Below are 25,868 nucleotides of genomic sequence, written 5' to 3'. Positions count from 1 at the left end.
TGACTCCAAGATCTTTCTTGAGTGGTAACAGCTAATTTAGATCCCATCACTTTATATGTATAGTTGGGATTATGTTTTCCAATATGCATTACTTTGCATTTACCAGCATTGAATTTCATTGGCCATTTTGTTGCCCAGGCCCCCAGTTTTGAGAGATCCTTTTGTAGCTCTTTGCAGTCTGCCTGGGACTTAACTATCTTGAGTAGTTTGCATCATCTGCAAATTTTGCCACCTCACTGTCTTACCTGGTTTTCCAGATCATTTATGAATATATTGAATAGGACTGGTCCTAGTACAGACCACTGGAGTACATCTCTACTTACCTCTCTCCATTCTGAAAACTGACCATTTATTCCTATCCTTTGTTTCCTATCTTTTAACCAGTTACCAATCCGTGAGAGGCCCTTACTTCGCTTAAGAGCCTTTCGTGAGGGACCTTGTCAAATGCTTTCTGAAAATCTAAGTAGACTATATCCACTGGATCTCCCTTGTCCACGTGCTTGTTGAACCCCCCCACCCCCCAAAGAATTCTAGTAGATTTGTGAGGCATGATTTCCCTTTACAAAAACCGTGGTGACTCTTCCCCAACAAATTATGTTCATCTATGTGTCTGACAATTTTGTTCTTGCTATAGTTTCAACCAGTTTGCCCAATACTGAAGTCAGGCTTACCAGCCTGTAATTACCAGGATCACCTCTGGAGCCCTATTTAAAAATTGGCGTCACATTAGCTATCCCCCAATCATTTGGTACAGAAGCTGATTTAAATGATAGGTTACAGACTACAGTTAGTAGTTCTGCAGTTTCACATTTGAGTTCCTTCAGAACTCTCGGGTGAATCCCATCTGGTCCTGGTGACTTACTACTGTTTAGTGTATCAGTTTGTTCCAAAATCTCCTCTAATGACACCTGTCTAGGACAGTTCCTCAGATTTGTCATGTAAAACAAATGGCTCAGGTTTGGGAATCTCCCTCACATCCTCAACTGTGAAGACCGATGCAAAGAATTGATTTAATTTCTCTCTAATGACCTTATCGTCCTTGAGTGCTCCTTTAGCATCTCGATCGTCTAGTGGCCCCACTGGTTGTTTAGCAGGCTTCCTGCTTCTGATGTACTTTTTAAAAAAAAAATTTTTTTTAAGATTACTTTTTGAGTCTTTGGCTAGCTGTTCTTCAGATTCTTTTTTGGCCTTCCTACTTATGTCTTCATTTGCCAGAGTTTATGCTCCTTTCTATTTCCCTCACTAGGATTTAACTTCTACTTTTTAAAGGATGCCTTTTGGCTCTCACTGCCTCTTTTACTTTGTTGCTTAGCCACAGTGGCACTTTTTTTGGTTCTCTTACTATGTTTTTTTAATTTGGGGTATACATTTAAGATGAGCCTCTATTATGATGTCTTTAAAAAGTTTCCATGCAGCTTTCAGGGATTTCACTTTTGGCACTGTACCTTTTAATTTCTCTATAACTCCCTCATTTTTGTGTAGTCCACCTTGCTGAAATTAAATGCTACAGTGTTGGGCTGTTGTGGTGTTTTCCCCACCACAGGCATGTTACATTTAATTTAGGGCTGTCAAGCGGTTAAAAAAATTGCGATTAATCACACTGTTAAACCATAATAGAATACCATTTATTTAAATCTTTGGGGAAGTTTTCTACATTTTCAAATATAATTTCACTTGCACCACAGTATACAAAGTGTACAGTTCTCACTTTATATTTATTTTTATTACAAATATTTGCACTGTAAAAAACACAAGGAATAGTATATTTCAGTTCACCTAATACAAATACTGTAGTGCAGTCTCTTTATCATGAAAGTTCAACTTACAAACGTAGATTTATGTACAAAAAATAATTGCATTCAAATATAAAACAATGTAAAACTTTAGTTTAGAGCCTACACATCCACTCAGTCCTACTTCTTGTTCAGCCAGTTGCTCAGACATTCAAGTTTGTTTACAAGTGCAGGAGATAATACTTCCTGCTTCTTGTTCACAGTGTCACCTGAAAGTGAGCACAGGCATTCACATGGCACTGTTGCAGCCAGCGTTGAAAGATATTTATTTGCCAGATGTGCTAAAGATTCATATGTCCCTTCATGCTTCATTCACCATTCCAGAGGACACGCGTCCATGCTGATGATACGTTCTGCTCGAGAACAATCCAAAGCAGTGCGGAACGATGCATGTTCATTTTCATAATCTGAGTCAGATGCCACCAGCAGAAGGTTGGTTTTCTTTTTTGGTGGTTCGGGTTCTGTAGTTTCCGCATTGGAGTGTTGCTCTTTTAAGACTTCTGAAAGCCTGCTCCACACCTCATCCCTCTCAATTTGGAAGGCACTTCAGATTCTTAAATCTTGGGTCAAGTGCTGTAGATATCTCACATTTGTACCTTCTTTGCGTTTTGTGAAATCTGCAGGGAAAGTTTTCTTAAAATGAACAACTTGCTGGGTCATCATCTGAGACGGCTATAACATGAAATTTATGGCAAATGTGGGTAAAACAGAGCAGGGGACATACAATTCTACCCCAAGGAGTTCAGTCACAAATTTAATTAACACATTATTTTTTTAATGAGCGTCATCAGCATGGAAGCATGTCCTCTGGAATGATGGCTGAAGCATGATGGGGCATACGAATGTTTAGCATATCTGGCTATAAATACCTTGCAATGCTGGCTTCAAAAGTGGCCTGCAAATGCCTGTTCTCACTTTCTGGTGACATAGTAAATGAGAAGAGGGCAGCATTTTCTCCTGTAAATGTAAACAAACTCATTTGTCTTAACAATTGACTGAACAAGGAGTAGGACTGAGTGAACTTGTAGGCTCTGAAGTTTTATGTTTTGTTTTTGAGTACAGTTATGTAACAAAAATCTACATTTGTAAGTTGCACTTTCATGAGAGGTTGCACTACAGTACTTGTATGAGGTACTTATGACAAGATAACTGGCTCTGTGGATGAGGGGAAAGCGGTGGATGTGTTGTTCCTTGACTTTAGCAAAGCTTTTGACACGGTCTCCCACAGTATTCTTGCCAGAAAGTTAAAGTAGTATGGGCTGGATGAATGGACTATAAGGTTGATAGAAAGTTGGCTAGATTGTCGGGCTCAACGGGTAGTGATCAATGGCTCCATGTCTAGTTGGCAGACGGTATCAAGTGGAGTGCCCCAAGGGTCGGTCCTCAGGCCGGTTTTGTTCAATATCTTCATAAATGATCTGGAGGATGGTGTGCATTGCACCCTCAGCAAGTTTGCAGATGACACTAAACTGGGAGGAGAGGTAGATACGCTGGAGGGTAGGGATAGGATAGAGAGGGACCTAGACAAATTAGAGGATTGGGCCAAAAGAAATCTGATGAGGTTCAACAAGGACAAGTGCAGAGTCCTGCACTTAGGATGGAAGAATCCAATGCACCGCTACAGACTAGGGACCGAATGGCTCGGCAGCAGTTCTGCAGAAAAGGACCTAGGGGTTACAGTGGATGAGAAGCTGGATATGAGTCAACAGTGTGCCCTTGTTGCCAAGAAGGCCAATGGCATTTTGGGATGTATAAGTAGGGGCATAGCGAGCAGATCGAGGGACATGATCGTTCCCCTCTATTCGACATTGGTGAGGGCTCACCTGGAGTACTGTGTCCAGTTTTGGGCCCCACACTACAAGAAGGATGTGGAAAAATTGGAAAACATCCAGCGGAGGGCAACAAAAATGATTAGGGGACTGGAACACATGACTTATGAGGAGAGGCTGAGGGAACTGGGATTGTTTAGTCTGCGGAAGAGAAGAATGAGGGGGGATTTGATAGCTGCTTTCAGCTACCTGAAAGAGGGTTCCAAAGAGGATGGATCTAGACTGTTCTCAGTGGTAGCTGATGACAGAACAAGGAGTAATGGTCTCAAGTTGCAGTGGGGGAGGTTTAGGTTGGATATTAAGAAAAACTTTTTCACTAGGAGGGTGGTGAAACGCTGGAATACGTTATCTAGGGAGGTGGTGGAATCTCCTTCCTTAGAGGTTTTTAAGGTCAGGCTTGACAAAGCCCTGGCTGGGATGATTTAGTTGGGCATTGGTCCTGCTTTGAGTAGGGGGTTGGACTAGATGACCTCCTGCGGTCCCTTCCAACCCTGATATTTTATGAGGTGAATTGAAAAATACTATTTCTTTTGTTTGTGATTTTTACAGTGCAAATATTTGTAATAAAAAAAATACTTTGATTTCAATTACAGCACAGAATACAATATATATTAAATGTAGAAAAACATCCAAAATATTTAATAAATTTCAGTTAGTATTCTGTTGTTTAACAGTGCAATTAAAACTGATCAATTGCAATTACTTTTTTAATCACGTTTAATTTTTTTGAGTTAATTGCATGAGTTAACTGCGATTAATCAACAGCCCTAATTTAATTATATTCTGGTTACTGTTACCAAGCGATCCAGCTATATTCACCTAACCTCACCACATCCGGTGCTCCACTTAGGACTAAATCAAGAATTGCCTCTCTTCTTGTGGGTTCCAGGACTAGCTGCTCCAAGAAGCAGTCATTTAAGGTGTCAAGAAACTTTTCTCTTCAGTTGTCTAAAAGTCTTCAGTTGTGTGGTTTGGATTTTGTTTTGTTTTTTTCTGTTAATTGCATTGGATGGTCAGGTCTCATTTAACCTAAAACTCTGAATAGTAAACTAGTGAAATGGCAGGAACCAAGAGATTTAAAGTTTGGCAACTGAGAGGGGAAGGTATTTGTAGTTGACTTGTTAAACTTTTTTGGTTTTTGTGTGTGTGTGTTTTTGGCTGCTCCTATTAAACTTTGACTAATGAAAATTTTGGACAAAGACATTTTTGTTATACCTCAGCTCGGGGAGTTTAAATGTATAAGAGCTCACACTGCTCTGAAAACCCCAAGATGTCCACTGACATAACCAGAAGAAATGAGACTTATATTCCAAGTCCAATTTTAAAAAAAATATTTGCAGATCATTTTTAAGTATTTTCATATTTAATGCCTTTGGTTTGGGACAGCAAATTGTTAATTACATGACTGTATAGTAACATCTTCTGCAAACTTCAGAGCCTGTTACAGAATTTAAAAAGATATGTATAAATGGGTCACTAACCTCTCTAATCTTACTAACACGAGGGCCACAAACCTGCTATTTTTAGCATCTCAAATTATCTGAAATGCAGCTGTTATATCAGCATGGCAAGGCAACGCTGCATAAGAAAAGGAATTAAGAAGACTATCCATTTGAAACTGTGGGAGGAATTTAAATGGACAGAGTCCAATTTTCTGAGCTGGAATTTGGTCAGGACACAGGAGTTACACCATAGCCCCCTACTAGAATGTTACTTTAATATTAACTTGAGAAATCTACCATCTCCTAAGTCACCAAGACCACTTCCTGCAGCACCTAGGTGTTTCCATAGAAGTATCATCCTGACCCAACCCTCTTAACTTCAGAGATTTAGTGGGATCATCACAAATATGCTACAGCTTCAAGTTATCACTTGCAGAGAATTTGTCTTATCTGTTTTAGACAAGCAGGACTGTATGGGAAAAGGCGAGGTCAGAAAGAAGAGGATGAGCAAGAAGATCTTACCAAGGACATGGAGGACCCAACACCTGTACCGAACATAGAAGAAGTGGTACTTCCCAAAAATGGTAAAGTATTCACACACAAGGTGTTAGCTGCGCTGGTTTTTGTGAATGATAGACCACTAAATGAACAGCAGACACTATATTTTCACTGTATACGTTAGCCAAATCTTGGAGATACCGTCTCTACAAGTAGCCTTCCTTTTGGACTCTTTGGCCATGTGGTTTTTATTTAGACAAGGCTTTGGAATGTGGCATTCTTCTGAAACTGAGTTTACCCCTTTTATCGCAATTGTTTTTTCTTGAAATAAGTTTATGAAAATTCAGTTAAGTGAATAACAAGCTAAATATTAAAGATTGTTCTTGTCCTGCGTATTCAAGTTGGGTGGTTTGCATCTAAAAATCTACATCAGGAGCAAAGAGATTATAGCTGATGTGGCTAAGGTAACACATCAAGGTAGAAGACCCAGGAATAAAACCAAGCAGTGTTGATTCCCAACCTTCTGCTCCAAACCTTTGAAAACAATGTTTCTCATTACAGTATATATTGGGTGAAAAGTAAAGCAGAAATATACTGCATCCTCCTAACACTATCCTTAACAGAAAAGCATTCTGGGTGTTCATCGTTGTTTGAGTTTAACATAGTTTGGAGCCAAGGTACAACAGATTTGATCAATAATTAATATTCATAATTGTTTTGTGGGCAGTAGAAGTATAGTATTCATGGCACAAAACAAAGCACATTTTCCAGAATGTGTAAGAATAAAAGGCTGTGGCAGTACTTCAGCCCTGAAAAGAAGGCAAATCAGCTTTTATTAGACACAAACAGGAGCTCTGTTGTCCTCTGAGCCTGTACTGGATCAGCTGACCTCTTTTGGACTGCATGCATGTGACCAACAAAGCAAATGGTCAGTCTGACATGACAGATGTTCAAAATCCAGACACATGAATCTCACTTCTACATTAATGGCTGTAAACTCCTTTTCGCTATCCATCACAGAGGAGCTCCAGGGACAGCTATATTTGGGAAATGTGTGAAAGAGAAAGCTCATGCTTTTGTTGCTTAATCTTCATATTCTGCATCTTGAATGTTCAACATTTCAGGATGGGATACCAAAAAGTGTGAATAAAGCTAGTTAAGTCAGCCACAAATGTAAGATTTTTCATCATTCTGGGCCTGCCCTTTAATTTTCTGCCATCCTTCCTCTTACCTTGATTATCACAAGTTGTCATTGTGGTACCCTACCTGATGGACTTCAGATTTGATTACTTTTTTTCTCTCTGCATTGGTCAGTCATAAATGTTGTTGATTCTAAAACGGGGTTGGATATAAACATTAAAGTAGTATAGGGTGACTCAGAGTAGGAAGTTAGTTTAAAATTGAACGTTTGGGGTGAAGAACCCTCCAGCATAAACTGCTTATTATTCAATTTGTATTGCAGTAACACTTGGAAGCCCCAGCTGAAATTAGGGCTCCATTTTGCTAGGTATTGTACATATGTATGTATGTATGTACGTACGTACACAGTAAGACTGTCCTTGACCCAAAGAACTTACAAAGTAAATGGACAAGACAAAGGTTTGGAGGGGAAGCAGAGGCATAGAAATCAGCCTCTGTACCAGATGACTGGAAGGTATCTAATGTAATGCTGATTCTTAAAAAGGTCTCTGAGGAGATCCTGGCACTTGTAGGCTGGTGAGCCTAAATGCAGTACTGGGCAAATTGGTAGAAACTATAGTAAAGAACAGAATTATCAGGCACATAGTTAAATACGATTTATTGGGGAACAGTCAACATGGCTTTTGTAAAAGGAAGTCATGCCTCACCACTGTATCAGAATTCTTTGATGGAATCAACCCACGCCCGCCCTCTACTCTGGGTTCCAGCCCAGGGCCCTGTGGGCTGTCTACAGTGTTTCCTGTAACAGCTGCATGAGAGCTACAACTCCCTGGGCTACTTCCCCATGGCCTCATCCCAACACCTTCTTTGTCCTTACCACGGGACCTTCCTCCTGATGACACTTGTACTCCTCAGTCCTCCAGCAGTATGCCTTCTCACTCTCAGCTCCTCGGACGCACCTCACTAACTGAAGTGAGGTCCTTTATAAACCAGGTGCCCTGATTAGCCTGCCTGTCCTAATTGATTCAAGTTGCTTCGTAATTGGCTCCAGGTGTCCTAATTAGCCTGCCTGCCATAATTGGTTCCAGCAACTTCCTGATCTGGAACAGCCCATTATCTTACTCAGGGAAAAGGGACCTGCTTAATCTGGGGCTAATATATCTACCTTCTATCACTCTTCTGTAGCCCTCTGGCCTCACCCTGTCACAATATTCATAATGATCTGGAAAAGGGGGTAAACAATGGGGTGGCAAAAATCGCAAACAGTACAAAATTACTCAAGATAGTTAAGTCCAAAACAAAGAAACAAAAACTCTTTGACAACAAAGAGTTACAAAGGGGTTCCACCAAACTGGTTGACTAAACAACAAAATAGCACATGAAATTCAATGTTAAGTGCAAAGTAATGCACATAGGAAAAAAGAATCCCAACTATACGTACAGAATGATAAGGTCTAAGTTAGCTGTTACCACCCAAAGAAGAGATCTTGGAGGCATTGTGGATAGTTTCCTGAAAATGTCGGGTCAGTGTGAAGCAGCAATCAAAAAAGCTAACAGTGTTGGGAACCATTAAAATAGATGAAACAAAAAATATAATGCCAATTTATATATCCATGGTATGCCTGCACCTTGAATACTGCGTGCCGTTCTCATTGCCCCATCTCAAAAAAGATGTTTTAGAATTGGTGAAGGTACAGAGAAGGTTAACACAGACGATCAAGGGTGTGGAACAACTTCCATATGAGGAGAGGCTAAAAAGATCAGGGCTGTTCAACATAGAAAAGAGATGACTAAAGGTCTATAAATTATTAATGTTATGGGAAAAGTGAATAGAGAAGTTTTATTGACCCTGCTTCGAGTGATTGCACATGTCCTTGCCATTTCAGTTGTATGCACAGCTGGTGCACTGGTGTCAGATTTTTTTTTTCCCCCCCTCGGTGGTACTCGTCAGGGTGGCGCATATGCCCTCTGCCTCATGCTGCTGCATGATGATACAAAAGTCAGAGCTTCCCCCGAACCTCCAAAGTTCCTTCTGACTGCCTTTAACATTTTCCTTGCTATTGCAAGTTTTCCCTTGTTCTTAGTGTTGTATATAGTTGATGTACAGCCACATGGAATCAAGTTCTTTAAGTTGAGGATAGCATACAAATTGCCAGAAACCATGAGGGGGATAATGGAAGCCAGGGTGATGATGCAAAACTTTATTTTCTTTAGGTATTTGTTGAGCTCTTGGTGTGGTATATGCCTGAGATCTCCTTTTGCTTTTGGGATTCGGAATAAGAGAGAGAAAAACCTCTTCCCGCTATGTAATGGAGGAACTTCCTCTCTCTCTCTGAGTCTTACCATTGTCCTGTTTACTACACCACACTATCTCCTATGGACATCATAAAATCCCTAAGTACAGGAATGAGAAGAGGGGTACGTCCCTAATTTCAGGAGTTAGGCTCCCAAGTGCCGTTTGGCTCTGAAAATCTACCTCTGAGTTGTTGGTTTGTTTGGGTTTTTTTGTGTTTTCTTCTTCCTGAAACAAGTATGGTCACTGCCAGAGGCAGGATACTGGACTGCATAGACCATTGTTCTTTTATGTGTTGGTAGTTCGTATGTCCGTCAGTAAATTAACTTACTTTAATTTCTTTAATTTTTTTAATCTAAAATACAATAGCTCAGTTCCTGTGATGTGGAACATGGTAGTTTGAGGTAGTTTTGGTGGCTTAGATCTAAGGATACTGCACAGTGTGCACCAGCAGTAAACTTCAGCCACTACTACTCCTGAGGGAATTCTGCGCTAAAATATTAAAAATTCTGTGCACAATATTTTATTTGTCCAGATACACAATATAATCATGCCAGTTTCAATTATTTTGGTAATTTATTTCAAAATATCTGTCAGCAAGTATGTCTGTAGCAATACAGACAAAAAAAGACACAGATAATTTTTTTTGACAAATAGATTCCTTGCTAGGCATATTAATACAGAATTTTAAGTAATTCATTTAAACTACAATACAGAAACGTATTTCCCACATCCCTCAGAAGCAGTGCAAAGGCTTGGGGCAGTCAGGGGTAACGGAGGAGCTGAGAGAGAGGGAAGGAGCCTGGGAATGAACCTGCAGGGTTGTTGGATATGGGAAGGAGAAGTATGGAACAGTTGTTTGGGGGGGGGTTAGGGAGTTGAGGAGCCTCCCTCGTGCAGACCCTGGCTGACCCCAAGCCTCTCTTTCAGTCAGGCACATCTGCCCCTGTCTCTGTGTGGCCCTGCATCTCCACTCCCATTCAACCCCTGGCTCAATGCTATCACCCCACTAACTCCTGAGCCTGCGCCCCAGTCTGTCCCGCCACTAGCCCTTCTGCACCCCAGTCTGTGACTCCCCCAGCAGCCCTATGGGCCTCGCTATGTCTGTCCAAACCTGGCTCTGCAAGCAGGGTGCTGTGATGAATGCAGCCAGCTGCTGGCTGGTCTCGTGCCACAGTGGCCTCGGGTGGATGAAAGGTGGAACTGCAGCACTCCTCTGGCAGAATGTATTTTCTTCAGGGGAAAAAAATTCTGCACCAGACATGAATTCTGCCTGTTCGCAGTGGTGCAGAATTCCCCCAGGAGTACACAATGTGGAGAGCCCAGCATATCTGTAGTAATGTATGGGGTTGGCGTTTTCTCCCCAATAAAATACAGGTATGCTGGTGTGGCCGGTGAGACAGGTGTGCTTGCTAGGGAACAGTGTGCTTGTAAGGATTGAATCTTGATAGAGGGGGCACAAATGTCACATTTGCAATCTTGCTTGCTTCCACAGTGAACCCAAAGAAAGACAGTGAAAACACACCAGTGAAAGGAGGAACAGTAGCAGACCTAGGTAAAAAAAAATTATATATTTTTAATTCTTCTTAGTCATCGTCTTATATAACGGACCCCGGTTTGTGCAATAAATGTTTGTAATCTTTTTTATATTTAAAAAAGAAAAATGTGGTGAAACTAGATACTTGAAATTTTTTTACATGTTCTTCCATCTGCGGAATTGCCATTTGGTACTTACATTCTACCTTCTAATGCAGATGTATGTGATCAACGTTATCAGTTTTGTCCCTTGAAGCTGCTCCCTTGTAGACATACTTTACACTATTACTGAGCTTGGTGTATAGGGGCAGATACTTGCCTTTTCCAGATCCCTTCTTTCCATGTACTGGGAACCTACATTCTGGTGTGCAGGGCAGCATATAAGGTCCTGGGCCAGGGGTAGTCAATTTATTTTATTTTATTTATTTTTTTGTCAAAGTCCAGATTTCTTGGTCAAAGTTCAGACTCGCGAGAAACATTTTTCACTTCCCAATAACGATGATGATTATAAAAAATAAAAAGATTTTGCGGTCCATTCAAAAGCATCTGCTGGTCTGGGTTTGGCCCATAGTCCGCCTTTTGGTATCAAGAGGGCTTAATTATCCTTGCTGTGTATTTCTGCTCTTATCCTCTTTCTCTATGGCAGCTCAGTGTGTACATGAAGAAGAGATTATGCTTTAATGATGCACTGTCCATGTTCCTTTTTCTTGTCTCTCCTCTGCCCACCCCAGGCAAACAAAATCCTGTCCAGTTAAATGACTGTGGTGTACAAAGGTTTGCAGGTAATCCAGCTGCATTTTATTAGAGTTTAATTCTCTTTGCTCTTTACCTTGCAGATGAGCAGGATGAGGAGACAGTTGCTACAGGAGGAAAGGTAACAACTGTTCAGTTAGAAAAGTTTAGTAGGGAATAACCTTCATCTGACCTTCAAGAACTCAAACTGTATCTTGCTCCTAAATTGTGTTTAAGAATAAATACATCCTTTGTAGGAGAGAGTCTTCTGCTTAGCTGAAGTTCTCCTTTATGTAGTAAAAGAAAATTTACTTAGTATTGTGAGGTTACTACACCCTTTTATACATTATAAGTTAAATGGAATCTGAAGAGACTTAAATAACTTCAGCATGCTTTGCTAGGCTTTTAAAAACCTGAGATGTGCCCTTTGTTCTTTAGTCTTGGTCCTGCAGACCTAAATGCAACTGGAGCATTGACTGTGAACAGACTGCAGGATTGGATCCTCTGTTTTGGGGAAAAAATTATTAACTGAATTGTTAAACATGTGTCTTATGTATAAACAATTTGCCAAGTAAACCTCACTGCTTTGGCAGAGCAATGACCTCTAGAGGCCACTTGTGCAGATGAGACAGACAGATTTCCAAAATTTGGTGCATCTATTTGCATGTGTGGAATTTCTATGCCTAACACGTACACCTGTGCACGCCAGTTAGGTTTTTTTTGCACTTGCACATGTCCAACTTTGAAAACCTATCCCATACTCACTCTACTTAGTTGTGCTATTCTTGTTTTGCTAAACTTTGGGTGTATATCTGATTTGTATGTGGGTTGTCCTGTTTGAAAGGGGGAGAGAAGAAAGAATCTTAGGCTGCAGTGCTCATGGGTGTGAAAAATCCACACCCTTCAGCGCCGTAGCTGTGCTGACCTAACTCGCCATGCAGATGCAGTTACATCGACGGAATAATATTCCATTGACCTAGCTACCGTTGCTCAGGGAGGTGGAGTTCATAAAGCAGCAGAAAACCTCTTTCCATCATTAGTCTGTGTCCACGTTGCGGGATTACAGCGCCATAGCTTCAGCAGTGTAGTTGTGCTGCTATAGCACCCCTAATGTAGACATGGCTGAGCTGTGTATGCCATCCATCCAGATTGTAATCAGTTACGACTTTTGAAATGTTATATAACCCCCAACCTCACCCTGTCCCCTTTTCCCTCCACCCCCACTCACAGAGTACACAAAAACCCATACACAGTATTCATTGTCATCATGCCTTTTCAACAAGAGCTGCTTCCTCCAACAGTTACATTTTTCAACGCATTCAGCTCAGATTTCCTTCTTAAACGTTCCTGCTACAGCCCAGTAATCTCCCCTAAAGAGCCTCAACAGCCTCTTTCAACACAGCACATCTTCCAGAATCCTGGATCAGGCCAGGTTTGGCGGGGGTGGTTGTTTTTTGTTTGTCTGTCTCAGCAGTCCTCCTCAGAACAGGATCCCACAGTCAAGGAAGCCGAAGCCCTCCTGGTGATGCCATTTGCACAGCCATGCGCTTATCTCCAGGATGTAGCCGTATCTCCCTCGGCCCCTACCCTTGACTGAAAGGATCATTGGGAACACTACCTGCGCCCCCCACCCCTTCACCCTCACTCTGAGCCCTGTAGTCACTTCTGATCTGCTCAGGGTCATACCTTGCAGTATCATTAGGGCCCAAATGCACGAGCAGCATGGGATAGTAGATGGCTGGATGATCCTCTGCAATCTCTGTGGCTGACTGAGAGTGGTGGTTCATGGGTTAGGATAGGATGAAGTACATTTCTTTTTTTATTCCCTTTTCTTGAACAGTCCTCCACATTGGACTGTCAGCCTGAGTCATGCTAACCACCTGCAAGTATTCCCCGGGATCAGTAGTACTAGACATAGCCTATCGAGGGACTTGCATGTTTCTGATTAGGATGCTGTATTTACAGTTCTTATTGCCAGCGCACATTAACTTGGCGTGTGAACCTTGCTACGATACACTGAAAGTTTCATAGTGTGCTTTGAAATGCAGCAGAGTGCACACAGCCAGCTAGTACACCGTAGATTCACACTGCAGCTTGCTGTGCACTAGACCACTGTGTAAACAAGTCCTTATTCATGCTCCACCCCCATTTTTAATGCTTTTTTTGTCTTTCTCCTGCTGTAGGAAGATGAAGATCCCAACAAAGGTGATCAGAGTCGATCCATTGACCCAGGTGAAGACAATGTCACAGAACAGACCAATCACATAATTATTCCAAGCTATGCATCATGGTTTGACTACAACTGGTAAGAACAAAATCTGGGGAGAGGATTCAGAGAGTTACTGAACTTTGTTTCACCAGTTAAATATCTGGGCTGGAATTTTGTTGAGTTGCAAGCAGAAATGAATTTAGTTTAGGTCTAGTGCCTTCTTGACAGCTATCCCCATTGCAAAATGCACTTTAATGTGATTAGAAGTTCTTTGCTCTTAGTCTTGTAGGGCTTGTGGTAGGTTAGAATTAAGGTGGAGAAGCTTGCATAGTTCCTGTCTTCAGTATGCCTTGCCTTGCCTATTGTTGCTTAGACTTATTTTTGTGAGTTCCAGATTTGCTGATAACCTTTCTGCTCACCCATAACCTACCGTGGCCGCTAATTTTTCTAGAAATGGAAAATGTTTAACCATCATGGGTTTCAAATATTGGTTCTAAAAAGATTACTTATTTATTGAACTTTATCTGTGGGGGGGGGGGGAATGTCTGCTTGTCTTTGAATTCCTCTTCATCATTTTTTATAAGGAATGTCCACCTTATGACTGTGTAGCTCAGAGTTCTAGGTGAACTAACCAATGCTGGTAGACTTTCACATCCAGGAAATGGGTGTGTGTTGGGAGTGGAAGAGGAGAAGTATTAGTGACTATATCTAGAATTGCTAATCACTGTTGTCTGGAAACCCAGCCCTTACTATAGTGATTTTTTTTTAAATACATGTTTTCAAAACTCAGGCGAGAGAGATTGTCACTCACCTGAAGAGGCCATCATTTGAGGGGAAGACCTCTTTTCCTGTGTGCCATTTTAGGGTTATAATATTGATGTTTCCTTTGTTGAAGTTCTAGGCAGCTGTGACTGTAAATTCTAATCTATACAAATGCATCCTTAACGCGTGTTTCCAAATATTCAAAAAATGACCGTATTTGTCAGATGTCGTCTTTCATTATTATTATTTGAAAGAGATGCAATGGTTAGGTCATTAGCGTGAGATTTGGGTTCAGTTTTCTGCTTTGCCAAACTATGACCCTTGGGCAAAGTCCCTGTGCCTACAAATGAGGATAAAAGATGGCTATTAGCCAGGATGGGCAGAGATAGTGTCCCTACCCTCTGTTTACCAGAAGCTGGGAACGGGCAATAGGGGATGGATCACTTGATGATTACCTGTTCTGTGCGTTCCCTCTGGGGCACCTGGCATTGGCCACTGTCAGAAGACAGAAAACTGGGCTAGATGGACCTTTGGTTTGAGCCAGTATGGCTGTTCTTACGTTAAGAGTACTGTCCTACCTCGCAATGTTGTTGTGAGGATAAATATATTAAAAGATTGTTAGGTGCTTAGGTACTCTGGTACTGGAGAGAGAGAACATTTTGTATTACGGTACCACCCAGAGGCCTCATTCAGAATCAGGGTACAATTATGCTGGGGCTTTCAGGCAAAATCCTGACATTTCAGTTGCAGGTTGTTTACTAAGAGGATTCCAAATTTATAGCAGCAGTAATAATCCTAAGGGGGTCTCTCAGGCAGCTAAATCAGTTTGTGCAACATGACTGGCAGAAACTTGGTGCTGAATTTCTATAGACCCATACAAAACTGCTCATTGGATCATTAACGTCCACTATGACACTTAATAGACAACATATAGCAGGTCTGTGGTGAAGGAGGTCTGACATCCAGACAGCAACAAATTGATGTGAAAGAAAGCCCAGTGTGTTTTGGACTCTAATACTTTCTATGGCTGTTACTTCACCAGGCTGATGGATTTAGGGCTAAAATAACCATCACAACAGAATAGTTTCACAGGCTGTTCTAGTAAAGCAATGGCATTGAGTTTTTGCAGTTTCTGGAAACTTTGTGATTCTTCTCTGGGATAGATGTTACTTTCTGGAGAATTGGATAGCACATACTTGAACCTGTCCCACCCACAGACTTCTGACAGTAGCACTGCTGATGCAGTACCGCTGAGATACTTGTTTGAGTTATTTGAGGATGTGAACAAACTATTCACTGCTACACTTTCAAATTCAAAGTGTGCTTCTTTGACATGCCCAGTCATAAGTAATCTAGTATCTTTCTGGCAAAGAATTTTATAATCTGAAGCATGCTTAAGCACCTTAGACTGTACGCTATTTTCTAAAATATTTTGTAAATGGTTATGGAAAAACAGTCATTCTAAGGCTAGTATCATTTGGCTCCAGCAAAAAAAGAGAATTTTTGTGTAGCACTAGCATGACAGGATCCTGACTGGTGTCATTGCAGCCACTCCCCCACCGAGCAGAAGTGGCACCTTTTGAATTACTTGGCGCCTTTAAAATTTCTACTCAACTGGCGGCGTGCCGGGTCTTGAGCAGCACTTCGGCGTCGGGTCCTTCACTCGCTCCTGTCTTCGGCAGCATTGCGGTGGGGGGTCCTTTGGTGCCGAAGACCTGAGCGAGTGAAGGACCCGACGCCGAAGTGCTGCTGAAGACCCAGAGCGCCGCCGGGTGAGTACCAGAGGGTGGCGCCCTTTTTATCTCCACTCCCCCTGTTTTTTCCACCTGGTTACGCCACTGCCCCCACACACTTATCCCACCCTCCAAAGAAGTTCTATCTAAAGGCCATCATAACTGTCCCTAGTTCTTAACTTCATACAAAATAGTTGCCATTGTATGAGCTTATTAAAGTAATTTTATGGAGGGAATCTCATGCCATTTAAGCTTCTTTTACAAAGCAGGGTTGACTTTTTTTATCATAGTTCAATAGATGGCAAGAGAATTGTATCCAGAATACTGTGTATTCCTTGCTGCTTTAATACACATAACCCAGGAAAGGGCTCATCCATTAAAGCATGGAGAAATGGATTGAATAATCAAGGATTATATACATTTTGGCTGACAAGTTTGTTTTTTAAGCAAAATGAATTTCTGTTTGCACTTTATATTTCAAAGCCTGGTATAAGATTTTCATATTCTATTTACCTTGTGTGGATTGTACAAAATGAACTGACTAGCTTTATGGTGATAGAATTCTGGAGGTGGAATTACCCTAAAGCTGAAATGTCTTGGGATCAATTAGCTTTGTATTTTTTTAAAGTAACGGATCAGCAAACCATATTTCCTCCTTATGCTTTCTTTGAAGGATGAGAGAAACTAACAGAAATCTCTTCACCTTCTACAGCATATGTTACTTGCAGCTGGTCTAGTAAAAGTTGTAGAATGGTAAAGTCTTCTTTCATCCTCTTTTAAATGGACCCAGTCAACTAAAAAAGTCCACTTTTATTTGAAATTTCCCCCACAGTATTTACATGTAATGCATTAAATATCTGACTAAAATAAATTGAATTTTTACTTTATCCTTTGAGCTAGTTTACTTTGTGTGTTTGATAGCACTTCATGTATTCTCAGTTTTGCTGTACAATAAGTCAGTTTCCTCTTTTATTTGTGTGGATCGTTCACATGACAGCAGAAGAAAGAGAATTTTTTTGTAAGAAAATGAGATTGTAAAATCCCCCCAAAACAGCTAGAGTTTTAATTCACTTTTAAAAAATTGACTAGTGCAAAGGTTTTGAAATATAGGATCATAAACTTAATACTCCTAAATACCTATTTAGGCATTTGCCTGACTTTCAAAGTGATGAGCACCCAATTCTAATGCTGCATGATTTTGCAGCAAATATTTGCAAGCTTATTACATATGAATTGCAAATGTTTGGGGTTTTTTGAGGCAATCAGACCTGTGCTGCATACTCTCTACTAATTAGACTGGGGTGCAGGCAAGGGCATTTATCAACCTATAAACTTTCAAAACATTAGAGTAAAAATCTCTTTTTATGGGTTGAAAATCTTGTTTCCTCTCACTCCCCCCAAGTCTGATTAAAGGAACGTTGGGCATGTATCTTTTCATCACTTGAATTAAGCACAGTCTTTGCAGTTCATGTCTGAATTGCTCTGCTTATGTGGTTAAAACTAAGTAATTAGAGAATATATTTCTATATGCTGTGTTGGGATATTTAGGTGTCTGAACAACAAGTGTTCGTTTTAAATGTTAGCACTTTAGGTGCTCATGTTAAGGCTGGGTAAAAGTTCTTGAAGGTGAATTCAAGCTTTTGGCATCTGGATTTTGTATATTCTCTTTAGTAAGCATGTTGCTTATCACACTTTCTTGCAGTATTCATGTAATTGAACGCCGTGCTCTTCCAGAGTTCTTCAATGGGAAAAACAAGTCCAAGACTCCAGAAATGTAAGTAAAATGCATAGATATAGGCCTGTGGCTGTGTTCCCTAGTGAAGCCTAAGCAATGCTTTCAGTTCCAGAAACACTGTAGTCCTTTTTTTTTTTTTTTTTTTTTTTCCCCTCTTCGCATACACAAGGGTGAACTGATGCATCAGAAAATAGTGTAAAAGAGCATTGAGGTATTCCTGGTCTGTCCATTGTCAAGAAGTATCTGTTTATACAATTAACTTTATTGTGATTTAGGTAAGAATTGTACATATATCTAAGCAATATTAAGCAGGTTGGATATCTAGGAAAAATACCCCTATTAATGGTTGCAAAGCTAGTACAGTGTGTTATGTACACAGTAAAATGGTTTCTGAAAGAAGTTTAAGGTTTTTTAAAGCATACATAATAAAACAAAACATGAAAATAGCTAGCTGCCACTGATTTGTATATTTGTTTAGATATACAACACGTGACCACATTGGTTTAAACATAAAAGTTCATAGTTCCAAGTATATAGCACAGAGATTATGCAGTTCCATTGTAAGCATAAAAAAATCAGAATATCCCAAGCCATCTGGTGACCATTTTTCATTTATAACGTACCTGCTTTCATGCACCTGCAGTTGTGCTGCTCTGATTTGAACTAGAGGTTTACATCCATCACTGTGGTATCTAGTGCCTATCATCCGCTGCAGAACTTTACACAATTGTTTAAAAATAACAAAACCACTTCCCACAGGATCCTAACTACGAATGCTGCTTTTCAGAGCTGGGAATGGCAGTTTTGGTGTCTTTTATTTCAGTGTAAAAGTCTCTTTGGCTGTAATACCGTCTCAAAATATGCCAGGTTGCTCTGTACACCAGATTAATTTCTGTGTTCAGTTCAAGACGTAACATGATAAATATTTTGGTGCAAGATCACTGGCTTATCTCAGTAATTTGCTGTTCCTTGCAATCCTCCTGTATGCTTTAATAGGTGTATCTCCTCTTTACCATCTGTTTAAGAAGATCTTCCTATTAAAATAATAATGTAATTATGTTTATTCATACACACTAGCGACTAGTCTTGGAAATATTTTCTTTAACATGAAAGATTAAAAGGAAATTGTCAAGATAAATCTTATTTTTTGTTAATAACTCTTTAGATAATTGAAACTGAGAGAATTACATTTACTCTTCACTATTTGCTTTTGTAAAGTATTGCATGTCTGTCAGCATAAACAGTAAAACTATGCTATTGAACATTTGTTTAAAGTGTTTCACTGTCAGATTTTTGTGGAATAGCACAAGGCTGTTTATTGGGTTTTTGGCAATACAGGAAGATATTTAAATTGACAAAACCTCTGTTTTAAGTTAAAAGGATTCATGAAAATATGTCTGCTCACACTAAATCTTTAAAATCTGTGGTAACACCGTAAAACATTATGGCACCAATTTGGGTAGATGGATCTTGAGTGGGAATTTTAGCACATTTTTGTGTACTTGCTGCAGTTTCAGTGAATGCTGCATATTTTTGGCATTGGGATTTAAAAGCGCAAGTTGAATGCCAAACAGAAGAAATAAACCTTTTTTTAAAAAAAAAAATAGTTTGGTTGTTCAGTTATGACACACCCCATTCCAAACACCACAGACAGCATTTGTGTTGTCAGTTGAAATATTGGCCGAGTACCACTGGTGCGAAGATGTGTGTCAAAGGGAATTTTTGCTGAGGGTGAAGTCTTCACCTAAATACTACTTTAATATAGCTTTCGTCATCCATCACTAGTACTTCATTTAATTAGCATGCTAGAAAATCACACAACTGATTATATCTGCTAACAGAATACACCTCCTTTAAAGATTGCAAACATAGAGTTCTCACCTTCCCAGGGCAAGACAAGACACAACTCTCATAGCTTTTAAGACTTTTGATCCTTTTGAGGCTGTGTCTAGAGTGTTGCTGACTCTTCAACTGAATGCCACATCCTGGGTCCTAGTGCCAGTCGTGTTCCCCTTCTGTGTGCTGGGAGGCTTCCTGTTTTCTGTGCAACAGAGTGTGCCTGTGGTGGGGCTGGGTAAGGGGAGGGTTGGGGGAAAATGAGGAAAGAAGAGGTGTGGGGAAGGAAGCAGGGGTGGAATAGGGCAGTGGGAGGTGAATGTGGGAGCGAGGGGGATGAGATGGGGAAGAAAAGGGGATAGAGGAGTCTCGGGGGCAATCGGGAGCCCAGCTGGGGCTCCCCCGTTAAGGTGGGCCATTGAACCCTCACCCTGACAAGCTCTATCCCTTACCCCAGACCCCTCTGACGAGCTCCCCACACCGTGATCCCCAACCAGCTACACCTGGACCCCCAACCTAGAAGCCCCACTCCCCCAGCACCCAGACCCTCCACTGAGCCCCCTGCTGATCCCCAACCACCTTCACCTGGATCCCCTGCAGAGTCCCATTGCCCCTCCACCCAGAAACCCCCCATGAGCCCCTGTGCATCCAGATCTCCCACTGAGCCACCCGCACCCAGACTGCCCCACATAGACACACTCACCCTACACCTGGCAAGGCCCCAGGGTGTTTCTGGGGCAGGCCCAGCCCTTGCATTGTATCAGGGTCAGGTGCAGCCTCACTGCTGAGTCCGTGTATTGGGGGAGGTGGGGACTTCAGGGTGATCTCCCACCCCTATGCAGCCAGTGGCCTGTACTCCCCACTGCCATGCTGGAGCCACATTTATTTATTGACAAATAAAATTTGCACAATTATAAAATATTGTGTGCAGAACTTTTAATTTTTGGTGCAGAATTCCATCAGGAGTAAATTTTTCCTTTTCAGCATGTCATCTTCTTCCCTTAAGCGACAGCAGCTTTAAGTAATGTACTTGTAGCAAAAAGATGTCAGTTAAGAATAAGCACAACTGCTACATTCCTGTGCTTTGGTGTTGAATGTTACATGCATGGGTGTCAGAGCTGCCTGGGTATGTCTGAGAACCATTAAGTTTTATGAACCCCTTCGATCACTCTTAGAGGCTCTGAGTGCCTCTTGTAAGTAGGCCTTCAGTTGAAGCATTAGTTGGCCAACACTCGCATAAGAGCTTGCAGGCAGAGATATTCATAGCTAGAGAGAAGACTGATACTGATCTTAGAACCTTCACCTTTGACACTGAGGGTATGTCTACACTACGAAATTAGGTCAAATTTATAGAAGTTGGTTTTTTAGAAATAGTTTTTTTATAGTCAATTGGGTGTGTCCCCACACACAATGCTCTGAGTGCATTAAGTGCATTAACTTGGCGGAGTGCTTCCACAGTACCGAGGCTAGCGTCTACTTCCGGAGTGTTGCACTGTGGGTAGCTATCCCACAGTTCCCGCAGTCTCCGCCGCCCATTGGAATTCTGGGTTGAGATCCCAATGCCTGATGGGGCAAAAAACATTGTCACAGGTGGTTCTGGGTACATGTCGTCAGGCCCTCCCTCCCTCCCTCCATGAAAGCAACGGCAGACAATCGTTTCGCGCCTTTTTTCCTGAGTTACCTGTGCAGACACCATACCACGGCAAGCATGGAGCCCGCTCAGCTCACTGTCACCGTACGTCTCCTGGGTGCTGGTAGACACGGTACTGCATTGCTACACAGCAGCAGCAACCCATTGCCTTGTGGCAGCAGACGGTGCAATAGGCCTGATAACCATCGTCATCGTGTCCGAGGTGCTCCTGGCCGCCTCGGTAAGGTCGGTCAGGAGCACCTGGGCAGACATGGGTGCAGGGACTAAATTAGGAGTGACTCGACCAGGTTATTCTCTTTAGACCAGCCAGCAGTCCTATTGTACCATCTTATGGCAAGCAGGCAGGAGATGAGGATGGCTAGTAGTCCTAGTGCACCATCTTCTGCCAAGCAGCCAGGAGATGTGGATGGCTAGCAGTCCTACTGCACCGTCTGCTGCCAGCCAAAGATGTAAAAGATAGATGGAGAGGATCAAAACAAGAAATAGACCAGATTTGGTTTGTATTCATTTGCTCCCCCCTCCCTCTCTCTGTGAAATCAACGGCCGACAGTCATTTCGGTGAGGTCTGTCAGGGGCACCTTGAAAAGTTTAATGGAGATTCAGTCCTGCCTGAAGTACCGGGGGGTGGGATAGCTCAGTGGGTTGAGCATTGGCCTGCTAAACCCAGGGTTTTGAGTTCAGTCGTTGAGGGGGCCATTCTGTGTGACAGTTGTTTTTGTTTCTCCTTGATGTAAAGCCACCCCCTTTGTTGATTTTAATTCCCTATAAGCCAACCCTGTAAGCCATGTCATCAGTCGCCCCTCCCTCCGTCAGAGCAACGGCAGACAATTGTTCCATGCCTTTTTTCTGTGCAGAAGCCATACGATGGCAAGCATGGAGCCCGCTCAGATCACTTTGGCAATTAGGAGCACATTAAATACCACGCGCATTATCCAGCAGTATATGCAGCACCAGAACCTGGCAAAGCGAAACCGGGCGAGTAGGCAACGTCCGTGCGGTGACGAGAGTGATGAGGACATGGACACAGACTTCTCTCAAAGCACAGGCCCTGGCAATGTGGGCATCATGGTGCTAATGGGGCAGGTTCAAGCGGTGGAACACAGATTCTGGGCCTGGGAAACAAGCACAGACTGGTGGGCTCGCATAGTGTTTCAGGTCTGGGACGATTCCCAGTGGCTGCAAAACTTTCGCATGCGTAAGGGCACTTTCATGGAACTTTGTGACTTGCTTTCCCCTGCCCTGAAGCGCAAGAATACCAAGATGAGAGCAGCCCTCACAGTTGAGAAGCAAGTGGCAATAGCCCAGTGGAAGCTTGCAACGCCAGACAGCTACCGGTCAGTCGGGAATCAATTTGGAGTGGACAAATTTACTGTGGGGGCGCCTGTGATGCAAGTAGCCAACGCAATCAAAGATCTGCTGATATCAAGGGTAGTGACCCTGAGAAATGTGCAGGTCATAGTGGATGGCTTTGCTGCAATGGGATCCCCTAACTGTGGTGGGGCCATAGACGGAACCCATATCCCTATCTTGGCACCGGAGCACCAAGCCGGCGAGTACATAAACCGCAAGGGTTACTTTTCAATAGTGCTGCAAACACTGGTGGATCACAAGGGACGTTTCACCAACATCAACGTGGGATGGCCGGGAAAGATACATGACGCTCGCATCTTCAGGAACTCTGGTCTGTTTCAAAAGCTGCAGGAAGGGACTTTATTCCCAGACCAGAAAATAACCGTTGGGGATGTTGAAATGCCTATAGTTATCCTTGGGGACCCAGCCTACCCGTTAATGCCATGGCTCATGAAGCCATACACAGGCAGCCTGGACAGTAGTCAGGAGCTGTTCAACTACAGGCTGAGCAAGTGCAGAATGGTGGTAGAATGTGCATTTGGACATTTAAAAGCGCGCTGGCGCAGTTTACTGACTCGGTTAGACCTCAGTGAAACCAATATTCCCACTGTTATTACTGCTTGCTGTGCGCTCCACAATATCTGTGAGAGTAAGGAGGAGACATTTATGGCGGGGTGGGAGGTTGAGGCAAATCGCCTGGCTGCTGGTTACGTGCAGCCAGACACCAGGGCGGTTAGAAGAGCACAGGAGAGCGCGGTGCGCATCAGAGAAGCTTTGAAAACCAGTTTCATGACTGGCCAGGCTATGGTGTGAAAGTTCTGTTTGTCTCTCCTTGATAAAACCCCCCGCCCCTTGGTTCACTCTACTTCCCTGTTAGCTAGCCACCCTCCCCTCCTCCCTTCGATCACCGCTTGCAGAGGCAATAAAGTCATTGTTGCTTCACATTCATGCATTCTTTATTCATTCATCACACAAATAGGGGGATAACTGCCAAGGTAGCCCGGGAGAAGTGGTGGAGGAGGGAAGCACCAGGAGAGGTGGTGGAGGAGGGAAGGACAAGGCCACACAGCACTTTAAAACTTTAAAACTTATTGAATGCCAGCCTTCTGTTGCTTGGGCAATCCTCTGGGATGGAGTGGCTGGAGGCCCCCCCACCGCGTTCTTAGGCGGGGTGAGGAGGCTATGGAACTTGGGGAGGAGGGCGGTTGGTTACACAGGGGCTGTAGCAGCGGTCTGTGCTCCTGCTGCCTTTCCTGCAGCTCAACCATACGCTGGAGCATATTAGTTTGATCCTCCAGCAGCCTCAGCATTGAATCCTGCCTCCTCTCCTCACGCTGCCTTCAGCTTCAGCTCTCTCTTCAGCCCACCACTTACTCTCTCCAGCCCACCACTTCTCCTCCCAGTCATTTTGTGCTTTCCTGCACTCTGACATTGTCTGCCTCCACGCATTCGTCTGTGCTCTGTGAGTGTGGGAGGACAGCATGAGGTCAGAGAACATTTCATCGCGAGTGCGTTTTTTTCGCTTTCTACTCTTCACTAGCCTCTGGGAAGGAGAAGATCCTGTGATCCGTGAAACACATGCAGCTGGTACAGAAAAAAAAAGGGACAGTGGTATTTTAAGACACATTTTATAGACCAATGGATACACTCTTGCACGGTAAAGCTTGCTGTTAACATTACATACATAGCATATGTGCTTTCATTCCAAGATCGCATTTTGCCTCCCCACACCGCGTGGCTAACAGCGGGGAACATTTCTGTTCAGCCACAGGCAAACAGCCCAGCAGGAACGGGCACCTCTGAATGTCCCCTTAAGAAAAGCACCCTATTTCAACCAGCTGACCATGAATGATATCACTCTCCTGAGGATAACAGAGAGAGATAAAGAACAGATGTTGTTTGAACCCCAGCAAACATACACTACAATGCTTTGTTCTACAACGATTCCCGAGTACGTGCTACTGGCCTGGAGTGGTAAAGTGTCCTACCATGGTGGACGGAATAAGGCTGCCCTCCCCAGAAACCTTTTGCAAAAGCTTTGGAAGAACATCCAGGAGAGCTGCGAATGCCAGGGCAAATTAATCATTAAACACGCTTGCTTTTAAACCATGTATACTATTTAAAAAGGTACACTCACCAGAGGTCCCTTCTCCGCCTGGCAGGTCCAGGAGGCAGCCTTGGGTGGGTTCAGGGGGTACTGGCTCCAGGTCCAGGGTGAGAAACAGTTCCTGGCTGTCGGGAAAACCGGTTTCTCCACTTGCTTGCTGTGAGCTATCTACAACTTCATCATCATCATCTTCCTCGTCCCCAAAACCTGTTTCCGTGTTGCCTCCATCTCCATTGAAGGAGTCAAACAACACAGTTGGGGTAGTGGTGGCTGAACCCCCTAAAATGGCGTGCAGCTCATCACAGAAGCTCATCTGACCTGGAACGGCTGTTTGCCTCTCTGGTTTTCTGGTAGGCTTGCCTCAGCTCCTTAAATTTCATGCAGCACTGCTTCGGGTCCCTGTTATGGCCTCTGTCCTTCGTGCCCTGGGAGATTTTGACAAATGTTTTGGCATTTTGAAAACTGGAACGGAGTTCTGATAGCACGGATTCCTCTCCCCATACAGCGATCAGATCCCATACCTCCCGTTCGGTCCATGCTGGAGCTCTTTTGCGATTCTGGGACTCCATCATGGTCACCTCTGCTGATTGAGCTCTGCATGGTCACCTGCAGCTTGCCACGCTGGCCAAACAGGAAACTGAAATTCAAAAGTTCTCAGGCCTTTTCCTGTCTACCTGGCCAGTGCATCTGAGTTGAGAGTGCTGTCCAGAGCGGTCACAATGGAGCGCTCTGGGATAGCTCCCGGAGGCCAATACCGTCTAATTGCATCCTCAGTACCCCATATTCGACCTGGCAAGGCCGATTTCAGCGCTAATCCCCTTGTCGGCGGTAGAGTAAGGAAATCAATTGTAAGAGCCCTTTAAGTTGAAAAAAGGGGCTTCGTCGTGTGGATGGGTGCAGGGTTAAATCTATTTAGTGCTGCTAAATTCAACCTCAACTCCTAGTGTAGACCAGGGCTGAGAACCATTTGGAAGCGGGCTTTACCATTCAGCAGCCGCTATCTTTCACTGTTTGGCATGTTTGGTTTACAAGGCTAAAAGCAGGTTGAGCTGAGGAGAAAGGCTCCACAGTATGGCAGTCCTCTCCAGGAGCGGTGGAAGATTGAGTCTGAAGGCATAGACCTAGTCTGGCATCAGGTGTGGAGACCTTGTAAAACTAGTGAAATGGAAGAAAGTTGATGCTTCAGGCGTGGATGGCTTTGTGTATTGTTGTCTGTAGGCAG

General features: G+C 42.9%; 1 protein-coding gene across 1 annotated transcript in view; it reads left to right on the top strand.

Moving 5' to 3' along the window:
- The window catches only part of SMARCC1 (SWI/SNF related BAF chromatin remodeling complex subunit C1), a 184,487-nt gene that overhangs the window by 60,433 nt on the left and 98,186 nt on the right, over nt 1–25,868 (top strand). Inside the window, exons 11-15 of the mRNA XM_074946484.1 lie at nt 5,524–5,648; nt 10,491–10,550; nt 11,368–11,405; nt 13,447–13,568; nt 17,670–17,741. Coding sequence (XP_074802585.1) covers nt 5,524–5,648; nt 10,491–10,550; nt 11,368–11,405; nt 13,447–13,568; nt 17,670–17,741 — 417 coding nt within the window. The remainder of the gene's footprint in view (nt 1–5,523; nt 5,649–10,490; nt 10,551–11,367; nt 11,406–13,446; nt 13,569–17,669; nt 17,742–25,868) is intronic.

Source organism: Natator depressus, chromosome 2 (assembly GCF_965152275.1).
Source record: "Natator depressus isolate rNatDep1 chromosome 2, rNatDep2.hap1, whole genome shotgun sequence".
Classification (NCBI taxonomy): domain Eukaryota; kingdom Metazoa; phylum Chordata; order Testudines; family Cheloniidae; genus Natator; species Natator depressus.
This window is presented reverse-complemented; position numbering and strand designations above follow the sequence as displayed.